Here is a 19,149-nt window from a genome sequence, read left to right as displayed (position 1 = left end):
GTAGTTCCAGTTACTTCTGGGACTGAGGCAGGAAGATCGGTTGGACCTGGGAAGTCCGGGCTGCATTGAGCCAAGATCGTGCCACTGCACTCAAGCCTGGGTGACAAAGTGAGGACCTGTCTCAAAAATTTAAATTAAATAACATTTGCGCTATGGATCTGTTGCTTGGATTTGCTGATGTGGTTAAATAGATCTTATATCCAAATCCATTTTTATTCTGTCCAAATAAATGTCAAATTTCTACATGGGTTTTAGAAATTGGCTCAGTCAAGTTCAGAAACACTATTTGTTGATAATATTCAAAAAAATAATTTGTATTATATTTATTTTCTGAGACAGAAGAATACTCAGCATATACGTGATACAGATAGTCACATTAGGTATATTTTGGAATTACCATTTGTTTTTAATATTAGTTACAGTAAAGTGAACCTTTTTGTAGGTGTATAGTTCTATGAATGTTCATACGTGTGTTGTTCCATGAAACAAACAAGATACTGAACAGCTCTATCACCGTAAAGGTTTCCTCATGCTATCTCTCTCTATCACACTTTCCCTAACCTTTAACCCCGGCAACCACAGATTTGTTCTCTTTCATAATAATTTTGCTTTTTTTATGAGTAGTCTTATAAATTGAATGATACAGTATGTAAATTTTTAAGATTGATATTTTTCACTCAACATAAAGCTTTTGAGATTCACTTGGATTCTTACAACAGAAGTTCATTTTTTCATTACTAAATGGTATTTTATTATACATATGTATGAATATGTATGATAGTCTGTTTATCCACCTTTTGAATGATATGCTGATTCCAGTTTGGGGCAAACATACAGAATCTTGTATGAGCATAGTTTTTATTTTTTTAGGGTGTATCCCTAGAAGTAGGATTCCTGGGTCGTATGATAGATTTACATTTGACATTATAAGAAATAACCAGATTGTTTTCCAGGGTAGCTGTACCAATTTGTGTTTTCACCTAAATGTATGAGAATTCTAGTTGTTCCACATCCCCCTCAGCACTTAGTATTGTTAAGTTTTTAAATTTCATATAATCTAATAGATATATGGTGTCATTTTATTGTAATTGTAATTTTGATTTTCCTAATTGCAGATTATAGTAAATATCTCTTCATGTGCTTATGTACCATCAATGTATTCTATATGATTTAGAGTTAAGCCTTTCAAGTGTTTTTTTTTTCTTAGTTTTGACAGTTCTTTATACAGTCTGCATTCACCATACAGATTTTTTCTCAAGGGCTGTAGCTCATTTTTAAATTCTCTTAACAGTGTCTTTGTAAAACCAACATTTCTAATTTCATAAAGTCCAACTTTTTCTTCAGTGGATCATACTTAGATATTGTCTGACAACTGCCTAGTGCCACATCACGAAGATTTTCTGCTCAGTTTTCTACTAATTTTTTTAGTTTTATGATTTACATCTAGGTCTATGCTCCATGTTTGAGAGAGACAAAGAGAGACAGTGTATATGTGTGTGTGTGTGATGTGTAAGTTTCATTTCTACTGAATTACATATTGAATTGTCTTTTCAACTTTGTCAAAAATCAATTGTTCATATTTGTGTGGGTCTGCTTCTGTCTTCTGTTCCATTGATGTATGTATTCATTCTTTTGGCAATATGCAGACTTCATTAGTATGGCTTCAATAGTAAGTCTTTTTCTCTCTCTCTCTTTTTGAGTCAGAGTCTTGCTCTGTTGCCCAATCTGGAGTGCAGTGGTGAGATCTTGGCTCACTGCAACCTCTGCCTCCTGGGTTTAAGTGATTCTTGTGCCTCAGCCACCAAGTAGCTGGGATTACAGGCACATGCCATGACGCCCAGCTAATTTTTGTATTTTTCTTTAGTAGATAAGGGTTATTTCACCATGTTGACCAGGCTGATCTCGAACTCCTGGCCTCAAGTAATCTACCCACCTTGCCTTGGCTTCCCAAAGTGCTTAGAGGCGTGAGCCACCATGCTGGGCCCAATAGTAAGTCTTAAAAGAGAGCAGTTTAATTCCTTCAGAAGTTAATTCACCTTTTTAAAAACTGTTTTGACTATTATAGTTCATCTCCTTTCTCACATTAATTTAAGAATCATCTTGTTGAAATAAACAGAAAATTTTGCTAAGAATTTGCATGGAATTATGTTACATGTGTACATTATTTGGGGTCTGAATTGTCTTCCAATCCATAAACATATATCTCTCCACTTATTTCCGTCCTTTGAATTTATTTCATTGTTTTTATAATGTTCAGCATAAAAATCCTATACATTTCAAAAAATATTTATTGAATAATTATTTGATAGGAGCTATTGTAAGTGTATTGCTTTCAAAATTTTTGGTTTCCAGTAGTTCATTCTAGAATATAGAAATATGATTGATTTTTATGTGATGACCTTAAATATAGCCACCTTGCTTAATTTACTTATTAGTTCAAAGAAGTTTTGTTTGTTTTGGCTCCTTGCTATTTTCTGCCTAAACAAGGTTATCTGTGAACTCAATGATATCATCTGTGAATTTTTTTTTCTTTCTCTCCAATTTGTATGCCCTGTATTTTTCTTGCCTCATGGAACTTATTAGGACTTTGTTAAAATGAAGAATAGAAGCAATGAGAGTGGACCTCTTTATTTAGGAAGAAAACTGAATCTTTCAGTATTGAGTATGGTACTAGCTCTACATTTTTTTGTAGATGTCCTTTGTATAGTTGAGGGAGTTTCCTTTTAATCCTGGTTTGCTGAGAAATATTATTAACAGATGTTGAATTTTGAATTTTGTCAAATACTTAATATATTTAAATTTTTGTATTTAATATTTTAATAGTTAAAAAATCCATTTTCACTACTTTTACTGTCCTTTTAGATTAACTTCTTAAAGACATGTAAGTGGCCATATCAAAATAACCTACTTCCACAAATAGAGAGCTTTCCTAGTTTCAGCCAGCATGACTCAGTTTCGTTATATGCTTTCTTTTGACCTTTTTCAGACAAGTTTCTTAAAAATTATAATAATTTTTTTTCAGAATTAGAATCAGATAGTAAGTTGTAGAAGATTGCCTATCCTTAGGAATAGTTTATTACTAAATACTGCTGATAAAATTGTTGATTTTTAATATCATTTATAAATGTACCATAGGTTGCTGAATACTAGAAGAGAAAAAAAGGCAAATAATCAAAAACGGTACACTTTTCAAACTTTATCCACTTTAAGTCTTTGCTTGCTTGCTCACTTGTTTATTAAATAAGCAAAGAATATCTACATTTTTATTATCTTTAACACACCAAAAAAATGACAAAAATCAATATGATGTTATTTCACATCTATTTTGTTATGAGTAATCACTATTTTTTAAAAAGATAAATTTTGTCTCATTTATTATTGATTTTTTGTAGATTTTCAAATTGATCATCATTAAGTTTTTAAAATAGCTACTTGAAAACATATATGGAACTACTCACCAAATGTAGGTATATATGATATTTTTAATAATAAACAAATTCTCATGTTTACATGTTTATCATATAAAGTCACTGTGTTCAAGTTAAGTTTGAAGAGAAAACACTATAGTGATTAGTTTGCATGAAAGACAAGGTTTTCAAGCATTGTAAATATTCATATTTAATTATCTGCTAAGCCCTAAAATGTAGAAGTATCTGACCTCAAATTCTACTCTCTTCCAGGACTTAAAATTTAAGAATTATAAATGGACAAGGTAAAACTCAATATTTAGAGTTTAGTGTTATAAAATATGTGAAAGCTCTTCTACTTCTAATTAAATGATGCTGTCATACATATGGTTTTTTTCTCTGTTTTTCATTTTTCTATACAAATACTGTTATTTTACATTCAGATTACTTTAAATGAATTTTCAGACACCCTTAGAGTCTAGATAATGAAAGTGTTACTTTTTATATTTAACCAGTGTGATTTTAATCGTGAATTAGTTATATGTTTGTCAAAGGCCAAATGGCTATTACATTATGGTAATTATATACACATACAATCTCTCATATTCCTATCTACTTTAATGGATGAGTGCAGACATTATTAGTAAACTTCTGTTACTCTGCTAGTGATTAAATTGCAAACTTTTAAAATTGTACTTTGTGAAATTCCATAATTAGAAACTGACTTCGTTTTTCTACCTCTTTTCACCCTCTCACCCTACTCCTCCTCCTTCATGTAACTTCCCTTTCTTTCTCCCACTTTCTTTCTCTTTCTCAGAGTTTGTTTGTTTAGTTTGTTTATTTTTGTTTTTGAGACAGGTTGCCCAGGCTGGAGTGGTGATGCTTTCACAGCTCACTGTAGCCTCGACATCCTGGGCTCAAGCAATTTTCCCACCTCAGCCTCCTGAGCAGCTGGGAGTGCAGGTGGGCGCCACCACATCTGGCTAATTTTATTATTATTAATATTATTTATCGAGATGGGTTCTCAATATGTTGACAGTGCTTGCTGATCTCGAACTCCTGGGCTCAAGTGATTCTCCTGCCTCTACCTTTCAAAGTGCTGGGATTACAGTCATTAGATGAGACATCCCACCCAGCCTTTCTTTGGCTTTTCTTTTGTTTTCCCCGATCTCCCTTCTTTTCTCTCTTTTTCTTGTTTTTCTATCTTCACTAGGACAATATTTGGTAGCAGTACCATTGCCCAGGGTTCATCAAATACTCAGGCATAAATACATGTGTGTGTGCACATAATTTTAATAACTCTTCATTCAATGGAAATAAGATTTTATTTCTTAGTTTAAGTTTCTTATTTAATTAGAAATGCTTAGAATTTTAATAATATGCAAACCTTTTTAGATACTGTTCCTATCAAGACGAGAGAAAAAAGTTTCCTTAGCCTAATTCCTTGTGTCTAAATGAACAGGGATCCACATCCTATGAGGCTCCACTTAATTAAAACCATTAAAATTACAACACTACTTATAATAGTACTTATATTTTCTAATTAGAGTTTCTGATTTCACATTACATTTTATTGTCTCTTTGATAACTTGGATTTTGTTTTCTTAAAGTGTTCTAAAACACTCATCTTTAGCTCTCAACTGACAGCAATAGTGGATTAGATACATGTGTTTGGCCAATTCAAACGATGAATTAGAATTTATTAAGTTAAAATGTGAAGTGACTAAGTAATTACAGTTTTAAAATTTCTCAAATTTTTTTTGCAAACATTTTTGCCACTGGTGTTGACTACTGCTATTAACATTACTAGAACATCAAGTTATCCTTAAAACTGATATTTTGTCAGTGTTCCATTACTTTTTAAAAAGTAAGATACTTCAGTGAATCTAGAAATTGATATAATACATTAATGGAAAATGTCTGCTACCAACTGCTAGTAAGACGGTTAGGAGTGAGCAACGAATCCACCTTGTTCACTTTATCTTTGCCTGTACTTTGATAAAGGTCATTTGCACAAACCAAAAAAGGTTGTATGTTAAGAAGTTTGTGAGCGCTTTTTCTGTTCCCAAACTTGACACTGAAACTTACATAATACTTTAAACTATCATTCTTAACATGTTCTTTTCTTTTTTCGGTAATCGCTCACAAAGCCAAATGCTCTATATTACTATATGGGATGAAGAAAAAAAGAGTATCTTATTTTAAATTAGCCTGATTAATAAGGAAAGCACATATTGCACTACATTAAGTCTTACCTTGGGCCCTCTGCTTCATGAATTGCATCCTCCCCATGTCACTGATACTTGTATGCTGGATGATCTTGTAGGAACCCATAGCTGCTTCAGAGTATAATGCCGTGATATTAACTGATACAGAAAACAGGAGAAGCTTTGTCACTGAGTCAGCTGCAAGAAGAAGTAATGTGTATGAATGTACAGTATAGGGAAATCTATGAAAGATCCAGTCTCTTTCTCCTAAAAGACTCTGTTCCATGATACAAGGAGAATTCAGTTCTTTTTGGCAGACCTCCACATCAGTTTGGAAGCAGTAAAAACAACTGCAAAAACAAGCCTGGTTTCTCAAAATGGAACCTAATTGAACAAAAGAGCTTCTGCAGAGCAAAAGAAACTATCAAAAAAGTGAAGAATGTATAGAATGAGACATCATGTTTTAAGTAACACTTTTTATCTCTCTTATTTTTGTTTTACTTTGTTTTAATAATTAGAAAGTGAAATAGAAATCCATTTCCACTGGATTGTTTGAATATAATTTCCATAGTTCAGATGTAGCTGAGAATAAATTATAGAGATGAGTTCAACCATATGTGATATGCTTGTATCCATTACTGGCCAAATTTGAAGAAAAGGCCCTGCATCTCTTAATTGAGGAGTGGATGACTTTAAATGATATTACATCAAGAAAGCCATAGAATCCCAGCAGATGATGCAATTATGTTTAAAAATGAGTATTATTAAATAATTCACACTTTTAATATGGAGAAATTAGGTCATTTTCCCACTCCTCCCACAAATATTCAATCTTAATATCTAAGTAATGAAACAACACAGACAGTGTTATCCATCCTGGTACTAAAAGAGAATGCCAGTTATGACAGGCTCATTGTTTACTTTAACAGGTAATTTGTGGACCGGAATCATTTAATTGTTCTGAGTACATAATTACATGTCAGCAATTTCCAATTTAATTAAAATGTACAAATCTGAAGATTAAGGGAATTTTTGAATTATTAATCATTTTTCCACTAGGAAATCTTGTTGCTCTGCAGGAGATTTGTCCAGTGTACAACTATACGTATTTTTTTCCTTCTCTTTCACAGACAGACAATTTTCCCGCAGAGCCCAATTACATGGGCAGCAGGCAGCAGTTTGTTCAAAGGTAAGGCCTATTAAATAACTTTTCTCAGCTTCCCCATTTGCATTCGTGTCAAAATTGCTTTGCAAGAAACTACACTTCAGATTCAAACTAGTAGAGACAACACTTTCTCTTCTTTTTCTTTATATGTATTTCAGTAGCTCCACGTTTAAGGACCCAGAAAGAGCCAGCCTGAGAGACAGTGGGCACGGGGACAGTGATCAGGCTGACAGTGACCAAGACACTAACAAAGGCTCCTGCTGTGACATGTCTGTTAGGGAGGCACTCAAGATGAAAACTACTTCAACTAAAAGCCAACCACTTGAACAAGGTGAGTGAAGTCTTCCAATGCTTACAAAGTGAAAAGCTTAAGCAGTCATTATAAACCTATTAGTACTAGAGTTGCACTTTATCACAGTGGAACGGACCATTGATACTATATCAAATAAACAGCAAATCTTGAGGTTGCCACAGACAAAAAGCAACCATTCAATAACAGTCAAAACAAAAAAGGATGGCCATGGATATAATTCATCAATTCTAAAGTAAGAACTTGACCAAAGTCACTTGATTGTTCTTATTTCATAGACATTTCCTACCCTTTCCTACTTGGGTTATACTATCAAGGAAAATATGGTATATTAGCTAGATAGTTATATTTATAAATTTACAGTATAAAAATTAGTAAATTAGTAAATTCAACACTTATTAGGTAAAACAAAATCATTGGAATTTTATAGCTCTTACCAGTGTTTGTTGGTTTATCATTTTGTTTGGATGTTAAGCTTCAAAATAGTTTTTCAAGAGTAATAGGTAAACCAGAGTTTTGACTTTCTTTTAATTTACATCTAAGACTACGTGGATATCAAATAAACATGAACTTTTTACTCTGATAGAGATAATAAAGAAATGTGTCTTAATAAATGCATATATTTTTGTTAAATTTTATCTCTAATTTATTCATCTCATGGCTTTTTATCAATTTTAAAATTGTTTTTGTTGTTTCAAATACAATAAAATGTTTCCTAATGATTCATCCATAGTATATTAAACTATCTTACGTATAAGACTTAAAAACTGAATAGGCTTTTATGTTTTATTGTAAAAAATGAAAAGACTTGTAGTATAAATCAGGTTTTACAATTACAAATGCACTAATTAGACTAGTTGATATAGTAATATTCTTCAGACTATTATTAGTATTGAGATATATTTACACTTATTATTTCAGTTGTTTTGAATAACAAACTACCTTTAAAATACGTGAACTTAACCTCTAAGTCATTTATTGATTAGTGATGCATAGAAAGTAAATTTTTGCCTGTAGGACAGTCTGTTCTATCATATATACATCAACATATGTAGTGTTAAGTTTTCTAGTCATATTAACATGTTTAATGCAAATATTAATACACCCATATATAAGTATATACATACATGTTTATATACACTTCTTTATATTTTTTAAAACAAAATTAGTATATATTTAGTATAAAATATACGTTAATATTTTTGCACTAAATGCAATTACACTGAATTTATTTTAAGGTTGACCTCACAAAAAGCTGTTTTCTAAGAAATAATTGCTAGATCAATTACTTTTTGCATGATCTCATAACATAGCAACTTTCTGTGTTAATATTGCAATATCGTTTTACAGTTATTTTTAACCAAAGCAATGTGAATACTTATTCATTATTTTCATTTTCTGAAAATTTGTATGTTTACTTGAAGTGACTTAAGTAGTCATAATGGGCTGTAGCTCTGTGATATGATAACATATATGGATCTTGAAGACACATTTTAAATAATGGATTGTTGAATCTTGATATGTAAATACACAGCATGATATAGACCCATCTATGTGTATGATACATAAAATGATCAATAGATAATTGATTGGCTACTATTTATGAAACTGCCTAAAGTAAGTAAAAACTGTTCTATCTTTACGAGGAACTCTGTTAATTTTTTAAAAATGAGCAAATCAACACAAACAACAACAACAGAAACAACTGCTGTTCACATTAACTGCTTAATTCATTGTCAACCACTAACTTAGCAAGGTATTTGATTAGAGTGAATTTTATGTATATTCTCTTATAGAGAAAGAAAATGGTCTTATTTATTATGTATGAAAGTGCTGTTTATTCTAAAAAGCTCTTTTTCAATTTTGATATTGAAAACTGAAGTCTAAGGAAGGTGATTATTATTATTCTTAAGAGAATGCCAAATGTGGCATATATTTTAATTAATATTGGACAGAAAATAATTGCTAGTCTAAGATTAAGAATGCCTATAGAAATGTCTCTTGTAAAGTAAGAAGTTTCCACACATCCCTATTAGTAAATACAGGAAAATTGTTATGAATCTAGAAGATACTCTTAAGTAATCTATGAATTATGCATAAAAGAATGACTTCCAATTTAAAGCATGATTTTAAAGTTAGTTAAAATAATATTTCACAGATTGATCCATTGATTTGATGTATTCATTCATCTAAAAAATATCTATTAATGCTTTGAATATGTAAGAAAATGTTGGATTATTCAGAAATGTCAAAAATAAATTTGACTTAGAACCTGCCTTTATGTAATCATATGTAATGAATTACAGATGGGTGATCTCCCTCTCTTTCTTCCCCTCTCCCTCTTCATGTTTCTCTCCTTTGCTTTCTCTCCTCTCTTTCCTCTATGTCTTACTTCTCTATCTATCTCTCAGCTATATATATCTCTTTATCTATCTCCATTTCCTATGTCAACTGTTTCACCTGTCAGTCTCCTGTCTTTCAAGTGTCTATGTATCTGTCTATCTAGATTTAAAGGAGGGGACTACACTTTATTGAGTTCTTACCACTTACCTTAAGCAGTGCAAACTTAATTTCAACATTAGGTTTTTTAACCTGCAAACTTTAAAAAGTTTTTATTTTTATCTTACATATAAAAATTGAACTAAATGGAAGTTTATTAACTGCCACAGCAGGCTGGAGTTTAATCCTAGGTCTGGGTATGGCTCTACCTCCTTGTCTCCAAATGGGAGACTGCTCAAATAACCATTTTGACTCATTGCTATGAGAAGATATTGAATAAACATCAAAAAGTAAGTAAAAACTTGAGTTAATGTGTGTAAACCAAGGAGAAAAAGATCAAAATAGCTCATATGCATTGATTGAACTACTGTATTCTGCTCAGTATCTGAAATACATTATCCTGTTTAATTTTCATAGCATTTATAGATAGAAAAGTACTGTTACTCTCACATTCAGTAGATATTAAGTAACTGTTAAGTGACTTTTTAAAATGTTCTGCAGTCATAAGTAGTAAAGGCAGTATAGCAATAAAAACAAATGCATTGAAAGCCTGCCCTTTCAAACAATGTTTTATACTATTCATATAATGAGTAGTTTACTCAGAAATAATGTTAAAGTGTGAAAAAAGCAGGTAGCTATTGTCTTGATCAATATATTTAGTTATTTTATTTGAAAAACATCATGAAAGACAATTCCACAATTACGTCAAACAAATATATAAATAACATACATAAATTTCTTTATAGATTAGAGATGATGACAGCCATATCCAAATAATTATTTCACGTAGATTTCAAATATTAAAGCCTAATTTTAATAGTTTCAAAATTATCCTAAAACCAAGTTTCTTATTATGAGAAAAATTAGAACTAAAAGAAAGGAGATCCGTTTATCAGTCTTTTTCTCTTACTAAAAACTTGTAGCTGGGCCTTACACAGATTTCAATTAAAATTCAGTGGCATATTTTATATTTTTGTATTACATTGTTTTCCAATTTAAATGATCTCATTTTAGAAAAATGATGTTTTATATTTAAATTGAAATATTTCTTTAATTTAGAAATGAAAATGAATTTCAAAAATAATCTGCATATTTTCAATACTTTCTTAGTTAATAATGGTTTTCCTTTGGAAAAGACAGGCCTTTTGAGATTTGATTTTATTAGCTCAAATATTCTTTTTTTCCTCATCTTTTGTGCAGTTAAATTTTTTCTATTTGTTCTGTTTCTCGTATTTGTGTATTTTTGCTACCATTAATTTAATTCCAAATACATAGCAGAGGTAATATATTGCCTATTATTTTTGCAAAATAATTTAAAAGAATTCAGCAGTTAATTGAACGTATGATGTACTGTATTATAGCTGAAGACAGCTTTAAGGATGTAATGTTAATAAACTCTTTAGTAGAGAGAGGTTATTTTTTCTTTTAGTTAGATGGGAAATAATTCAAAGGATGTACCTAGTTTATTTCCATTTTATTGCATGTTTGTGCCCTAGTTTTCTATTTGTTAATTAGATTTTCTCCATACCCCCCCATCCTTTATAAAATATAGTAGCTAGGTGGATAGATTAAAAAATTCCAAATATTTTGGAAGTTGTATAGTACCGTAATAGCATATTACTTAAGAAAGGTAAATATGTATTTTTACCTAATAAGCCATTGTTTATTTTTTAAATGGCAAATTAAAAAAAGGAATAGTGAGAAAAATATATCTGATCTGTTATTTTACTGATTTTAGATTTTGGGAGAAGATAAACTGATTTATATCAAGACCTAATGAAAATAAATATAATATTGTTTCTGTAAAAAGAGCCACAAATAGTTCTATAAAGAATACAACTTTTATGAGTTTATGAAGCTAATGTTTTTTTCTTTTTTTTTTTTTTTTCTTTTCTTTTCTTTTTTTTTTTTNTTTTTTTTAAAGACGGGGTTTCACCATGTTGGTCAGGCTGGTCTTGAACTCCCGACCTCAGGTCATCTGCCTGCCTTGGCCTCCAAAGTGCTTGGATTACAGGCGTGAGCTACCACGCCCGGCCAGCTAATGTTTTCTTAAGCCTCAGAATATTATTCATACTTTAGCTTCTTTAAGTAAGTACTGTACCTTTGAATTTCTATCCATTAGAAGCCCTGCAAATTATTTTGATTGTTAGTAACAACTTTTCTTCAGTAAAAGATTTAATAAGCATTTTCTAAAATTTAGTAGTCTCTATTGATTTCTAAATAATAAATTTACAGTCCTCATAAATGCTTACCAGCAATTTCTCTGAGCGTCTTAATGATGCCTTAGTGATTGTTCTCAATCTTCCAAGGATTATCAGTCTTCTGATATCTTTATAATTGACTGAAACCAATTCCTTGAAGACTGAAGCTAGTGGAATAGAATTGTATATTGATAATTCTGTTGACAACCTGTGCCAGAAGTGGTTGTGGGAACATCACCAATTCTAACATCACCCTTGTTGAGTGGCCAGCTGCTGGTCCCTTCTCCTGTGACTGGATTCAAAGGCTTCTCTGCTTCCCAGGGATTGCCATTCGAGTTCGTTCTCATTTTTTCATTTTATTTAATTGCCTTGTAATTTCTAGTTTTCTATTCAATTCTATGGCTTCCCTCTCCTGCCTCTGCTGTTAGAAAATCTGACTTTTTAAATTACATTCTGAATTAAAAACATTTCATAATGAAATTCCTAATTCAAATCTAATTTTTAAAATCCAGGAACAATTGACAATAATAGGAATATCAAATATCTTTGGTTTGCTTTAGTGAATTCCAGTTTCAAAACTAAATTTATTTCTGAAGGATAGCCTTTTTTTCATTCTAGAAAATCACAGAAACTAAAGCTAATAGATATTGTTTGTTTCTTTAAGTCAGTATTTGAATTTTGCTCTGGGGAGTGGGGCGGGCGGGGGGGGGGGGGCGGGCACCATAATCAAAATAGGCTTTGGTTAGTCTAAATGAGGGCAGTCTTTATTATGTAATTTCACAGTTGCCTGGGGGTAAGGGTGGGGGAGGCTCTGAGTTTCACTCCCTCAACTTTCTCTTTCTAATTCACCATAGAATGACTGAAATTTCATCATATTTCTAATTGTGTTTGGAAATGAAACCGATTAAGAAATTTTCCATCACCTGTGTTCTACCATGAAGGAACTATTTAAGAAAGCAGTAGCAAGGAAGTAGAAATTGTGCCCACCTGGTTGAGTGTAGAACCACACATTCAGATCGTGTGAAGTTCGTGAGCTAGAGGTTTAAGGTGCTGAACACAAATCACTTACTTTAGCATCTTCCCTACAACTGACACTAAAAAGTGGTAGCAATTCTGTGTTCTAGTGTGCCTAATGGTTACTGCACTTCTGACTCTTCCAATCAAGCAGTCTAGGCCTTTTCCCAGAGCTTCCATAACACACAGCAACCAAACTGTTTTGGGACCAAAGAGAGGGTTGAGCTGCTTATTCTTATTTCCCAATAGCGAGATGCAGAGGAACTGGGAAAGAAGAGAATTTATTTCTGTAACCGGGTACAAAAATATCGCCAGACCAACTCAAAACTACAAAGTTTTCCAGAGCTTACATACCCTCTAAGCTATATGTCTATGTGTAAGTGTGTAAGTGTGCATTTTTCTAAAGACATAAGTGATTAACTTTTTCTAATCTATAACTAAGGTCAGAGTCCTGAAGACCTTCCTCCAGAGCCTCAGTAAATTTACTTAATCTAGATGAGTCCAGGTGCTGGAGGGGTGGAGGGGTGATTACCCTCATCTTGTCTCCTGCTAAATCATGGAGGTGTGGGAAGTTCCTTTAGATCCCCAATAAAACTTGTTTGTGGAGGTCTGGGAAGTTTCTTCAGACTCCCAAGAAAACCTGTTTAATCCTAAGGTTTAATTTGACTTACAGCCTGCCTTTATGTAATCATGTGTAACTAATTCCTGTTAAGAATTCCTTTGTTATCTTGTCATGCTTTAAGGCCCAGGAAAGGCCTAGGCAAGACTATTGGTGGGCTTTTATTACATTCCAGACTTTGTTTAGGGGCACTGGCTCTTTCAGCTTTTAATGTTTAACCTAACCACACAGTCAGTGCTGAAATAGTTGTCTTGAAATTCTGCTGGTCAGCTGTTAGTGAGACCTGACCTGCCACAAAACCACTTCCACATAACCAAGATGACGGTGTCCCTCGTCCCTCCTTGTAGCAGCCATCTGCCAGTCTCTGAAAACAATTTTTAAAAGAAATGCTGCTGTAAGCTTATTAATAGTAAATTTGTCTTAGGAAGAAAATAGAAAATTACTATCATATTCGTATATGGGGGACAGGAAGAAACTACTGAATATTTAATGCCAGAAAAAATTACTTAGATATTTTTAAAGACACTGATGCTTTGTAATTCGCATAGGTGGCATGTAACAAACTGCCCGATTTGCCAGGACTTCCAACTATTTCCAAGGCCGGTAAGGTTTTACTAGAATGCATTTATCTAATAGCATCTCTGTTTCAATATTCCCACCCTCCTGTGCTGTCTTTCAAGAGTTTCAAAATTCATCTTGGTTTATGATTTCTGGATAAAATATTTCCCAAATTTTAAGCAGCTTCAGTTTATTTTTGCTTACCAAACTTTGCAACTGCCCCATAGTTCACCTAACTTTAAAAGTTTCAATATCATTTTCACATGTGCAAACATCTGCTTCTAGAATCAAGAGGCAGATATAATGAAAATAGAGATTTTATGATCCTCATATTTGTTCCTCATTGTAAAGTCTCCTAACAAGTGTTGCATAATTTACTATGGACTCATGATTTTGAGAATCTTCTTGCTTTAGTAAGGACAGCAATGACTTTTGCTAAAATTAAGGAATGTTGTTACTGTATTTCCAAAAGTCCTAAAAGGATACCCTCTCCTGCCTTATAATTATTGTATCTTTCAAGTAAATATCTCAACACATCAGAGGATTTTCCTTTTGAAGTTTTATTATAATGACAATATTTTGTTTTTATTTTTTATTTCATTTTATTTCTTTCTAGTGACAGGATCTTGTTCTGTTTCCCATGCTAGAGTACAATATTGCAATCACAGCTCATTGCAGCCTTGACCTCCTGAGCGCAAGTAGTTCTCCTGCCTCAGCCTTCAAAGTTGCTAGAACTACAGACATACATCATCACATCTGGCTAATTTTTCAAATTTATAGAGATGGGGTCTTGTTTTATTGGCCAGGCTGCTCTTAAACTCCTGGCGTCAAGCAGTCCTTCCACCTCAGCCTCCCAAAGAGCTGGGATTACAAGCCAGAGCCACTGTGCTCAGCCTTATTTTATATTACAAAAAATCATGTACTATGATTAAGTGCACTTTTATTAAACTAGGAGAGTGCCCATACACTATTAAAATTCAGACTAGTTATCAGCATCAGTTAATTAAGAACTTAAGGAAATAATTTTGTTAAGTTAATAGTTCTAAAACATCCCCCAGAAATGTTCTCTTACTTCACTTTAAGAGTATGTTCCAATATTAGAAGTCCTCTGTTCTTTTAAGAGCCATATTACAAAACATTATGGTAAGAAGGAACCTTTAAGTATAACACCTCCATTTTATACATAAAAAAAAGACAGTTTCCATTGAGTCTTCAGGTTAGTGGCAAAGGCAGTATTAGTTCCAGATTTATGGTTTTCCATTCTAGGGCTTTTTCTATCCTACCACGCCATTTCTGTAACACACAATAGAGACTTTGAAGTCTCCAAATAAGCACATCACATCTATAGCAGCACACATGCCACTATGCCACTACTTTTGTAATGATAATGGATTGCTTAGTATTTTATTTGAAATTAGTTTTTGGGATATGGAATTCTAAAGAAAAAAATGAATTAATATCTAAATAAATGGAATATTAATTGAATTACTTAATTAGTTGTTTTAAATGTTAATATGTTAATTTTCTCTAAAAGTCCAATGTTTAGATGTTTCTTAGAATTGACTCAATAATGTGGAATATTTGAATTTTTTTTTAAAGATGGCAGGAAAAAAACAAAACACAACTTCAGTTAACCAAATCTTTGAGAAAACCTTCAGAAAACAATTAGGTAGTATAAAACTTGATGTGTTATTGTATCTTAGGATTGGACTTAAGTAGCTGCCTAAACAATGGTCCAGTTTACTAAGGTGGTGAAGACACGATGAGGTCACGCAGGGACAACATTTGGGTTGTATAAAGAAGAATTTAGATTTATTTCATTACCTGAAGGAAATCTGAAGATGTAAGTGGTCATGTTTGAGAGCCTGATTCTTGATCCTTTAACGTATATTGAATGAAAGCTCTAAAATATATCAATCCAGATGTACCCACTGAAGCTATTGTGCTATCACTGAACACTAGGATGTATATATTTTGTTAATCTGTGCCCAATATCCGCATTTCTCTTACCTGTTGATTGCGGATTCTTTCCTTAGTGTTGTGAAGAATCATGGAAACAGGAAAGCTTTTTACTCATTTATTTATTCACTCACTGTTTTAAAATAAATAGCTAGACCACAGAATATAAAGATGAGCTGAGGCACAGACTGGAACCTCAAAGAGCTCACACTGTCATAAGAGAATCCGACATACAAACTATGATGTCAGTGCAGTGAGACATATGTCCACAAGATTCATATAGAATGAAAACCCAGCCCAGATTTAGGGAATCAAAGAGAATTTGTGGAGTAAGAGACATTTGAGCAGACCCTTCTGCTCACTTGGCAGAGTGAAGTCGGTGGAGGCAGGATGACAGGAAACACTCAGAAGCACAGATGAAGTGAACCAGTGTATGGCAAGTTGCTGTTAGGTGCAGATGAGTAGGGATGTGTGAGACTAGGAATGGCAGATATGAGACTAGGGAGGTGGCTGGAAGCCCAGTGATTCGAAGCCTGATAGAGAGCCATTAGGGGTGCTCAGGAGGTAACATTGCAAACTTGCATTTTAAAGAGATGATGTTTCTGGCAATGTGTCGGGAGAAGGAAATAAATTAGGAAGCTTGGGAAGTAGTCCAAGGCAAGACAAAATGAGGCCTAGAGTAGTGAAGAGGTAGGAGGAATAAGCAAAGTAAACGATTGAAAACTTGTTTTGAGATATGCCACTACTTTTGTAATTATAATTGATGGATTAGTATTATATTTGAAATTAGTTTTGGGGATAAGGAATTCTAAAGAAAAAAATGACTTAATATCTAAATAAATGGAATTTTAATTGAATTATTTAATGCCTTAATTCAGTTTTTAATGTTATATATGTGTTAATTTTCTCTGTGTCCAATTCTTATATGTTTATTAGAATTGACTCAATAATGTGGAGCATTTAAAATTTTTCTTCAGAGATGCTAGGAAAAAAACAAAACACAACTTCACCTAACCAGATATGTGAGAAAACCTTCAGAAAACAATTAGGTAGTATAAAACTTGATGTGTTATTGTATCTTAGGATTGGACTTAAGTAGGTGCCTAAACAATGGTCCAGTTTAGTAAGGTGGTGCACATAGGGTGAGGTCACTGCAGGGACAACATTTGGGCTGTATAAAGAAGAGTTTAGATTTAGACATGTTAATTAGAAATGTCTAAGGCACCCAGATGGAAGTATCAGAAGAGGCAGCTGGCAATTGCAGTTTGGCAATCAGAGAGGTCAGGAGGTATAAACTTGCAAGTCATTGGCATAGAATTATACTTAAATCCAAGTAAATTAATGTGAAAGAATATAGGGAGAAAAGATAATAGGATTTATAACAAAATTCACAGAACACAACACTAAGAAGCTAGGAAGAGGAAGAGGTCAGTAATAGTTCAGCCTGTTAAGAAAAATACTTGGTATGTTCTGTGGGAATCCAAAATCTAGAGACCCATAGGTGAAGTATTTCACTGAATCCTACAGTTTTTAGATTTCATTTCCAGCCGAGTATAATTGATAGCCAAATTAAGTCAATATATTAGTTAAATAGTGCTGTTTCTGTTTAAAACAAAATATACTGAGCTGGTTGTATTTTATGAGTCACAAGCTAGTCCTGAGAGCAGCACCAAATATGTGATGATGTGTCACTGGCATAAATATATAACCTTTTCAAGCTCACTATTTTGAAAAAAGAAAGATTTACTTGAAAAAATCCGTTTTGAATTTTTAACTAACTTTCTGTCTAGTGCCCACTATGCATATGGGACTGTCTCAGTTGCTATGTTGAATGCTTATTCAGCAAATATATATTGTATTTCTGGTATGTGACGGATACTGTTTCAAGTGTTGAGGATTGAGTAGTACGTGAAATAAATATTCCTGCTCACATAGAGCTTACGTTCCAGGGAAGACTTCTAGCAAATTCCCTCGACTCGCTTGGGACTCCTGAAGCCTATTTTCAAAGAATTTACAGTCTAGTAATGAAAATGAAATGTATATTGAAAATACAGTAAAATGTAGAAAATAATGGATTTTTGTTTAGGTATAAAAGAAAGAGTCTGAGACTTCTAAACAGAAGGGATAGAATACTAATTATTCAGTGAAGGTTTCATGTAAGAGTTAAAATTTGACGTGGGACTTAAGAGATGAACAGGATTTTAAGGAGAAACTTAAGCAGCATAAACAATCATGGAATATAGACGGTATATATAATGTTTGAGGGATAATGAATTCTTTGATGTATTTAGAGGAGAATGGACAGAGAAAGAAGAGTTTTCAGTAAGAACAGGAAAGCGTGGTCAGTAAGGAAGGAGAGGAGTAGGAAGCTACTTAGTCACAGTGGCCAAAGCTAGGCAAGAAGACACAATGTGGATTCTTTAGAGAAATCTAACACAATAAAGTTCAAGAAACACCTATACAATCTGACAACTGACAGATCACTCCTGATTTCCATGAGAGAAGTTAAGATGTTAAAAGATAAGAGATTTCAAAAGGATATATATCGTGGCACAGAAACTCAAATACTGCATGATCACACTCATGAGGAATCCCAAAAAGCTGATCTCATAGAAGTAGAGTCAAATGGTGGTTACCAGAGGCTGAGGTGGTTGAGGGGTTGGGCTAGAGGATTAGAGAGATGTTAGTCAAAGGATGTGTAATTATAGTTAGGAGAAATAAGTTCAAGAGATCTTTTGTCCAGCATGGTGACTATGGTAAAAGGCGATATATTGTTTTCTTGAGGAATACAGAGATAGTGGATGTTAAGTGTTCTCCCTACATAAATAATAACTACTGTATGTGAGGTAATACATTTGTTAATTCACCAGGTTTAACTCTTTCACAATGTATATATAGCACAAAACATCATATTGTATATGACAAATAGGTTTTTTTTTAAAGAGAAATGTGCCAAGTAATTATGGTCAGAGATTGGAGACAGAAAGTTTCCTCCTGTTTCAAGAACACTTGTAATGGAGAAGAAAAGGAGCTGGGGTAGCTAAGGAAGATAGTGTTATGGATGAAAAATGCTGGCTGGATGAGGTGACTCAAGCCTCTAATTCCAGTGCTTTGGGAGGCTAAGTCGGGTGGATCATCTGAGGTCAGGAGTTTGAGACCGGCCTGACCAACATGGAGAAATTCCTGTCTCTACTAAAAATACAAAAAAAA

The 19,149-nt window shown here is 33.0% G+C and overlaps 1 protein-coding gene across 4 annotated transcripts in view; it reads left to right on the top strand.

Annotated features, from left to right (window-relative positions):
• PCDH17 (protocadherin 17) overlaps positions 1-19,149 on the top strand; it is a 107,523-nt gene that overhangs the window by 37,642 nt on the left and 50,732 nt on the right. For 3 of the 4 annotated variants that reach the window (XM_017529896.2, XM_037739044.1, XM_037739046.1), the window contains 2 exons: positions 6,745-6,803; positions 6,938-7,110. In XM_017529896.2, coding sequence (XP_017385385.1) covers positions 6,745-6,803; positions 6,938-7,110 — 232 coding nt within the window. The remainder of the gene's footprint in view (positions 1-6,744; positions 6,804-6,937; positions 7,111-19,149) is intronic. The other variant, XM_037739045.1, reaches the window with a different exon arrangement.

Source organism: Cebus imitator, unplaced genomic scaffold, assembly GCF_001604975.1.
Source record: "Cebus imitator isolate Cc_AM_T3 unplaced genomic scaffold, Cebus_imitator-1.0 Scaffold61, whole genome shotgun sequence".
Classification (NCBI taxonomy): Eukaryota; Metazoa; Chordata; class Mammalia; order Primates; family Cebidae; genus Cebus; species Cebus imitator.
The sequence above is the reverse complement of the archived record's forward strand: the minus strand, read 5'-3'. Positions and strand labels throughout refer to the sequence as shown.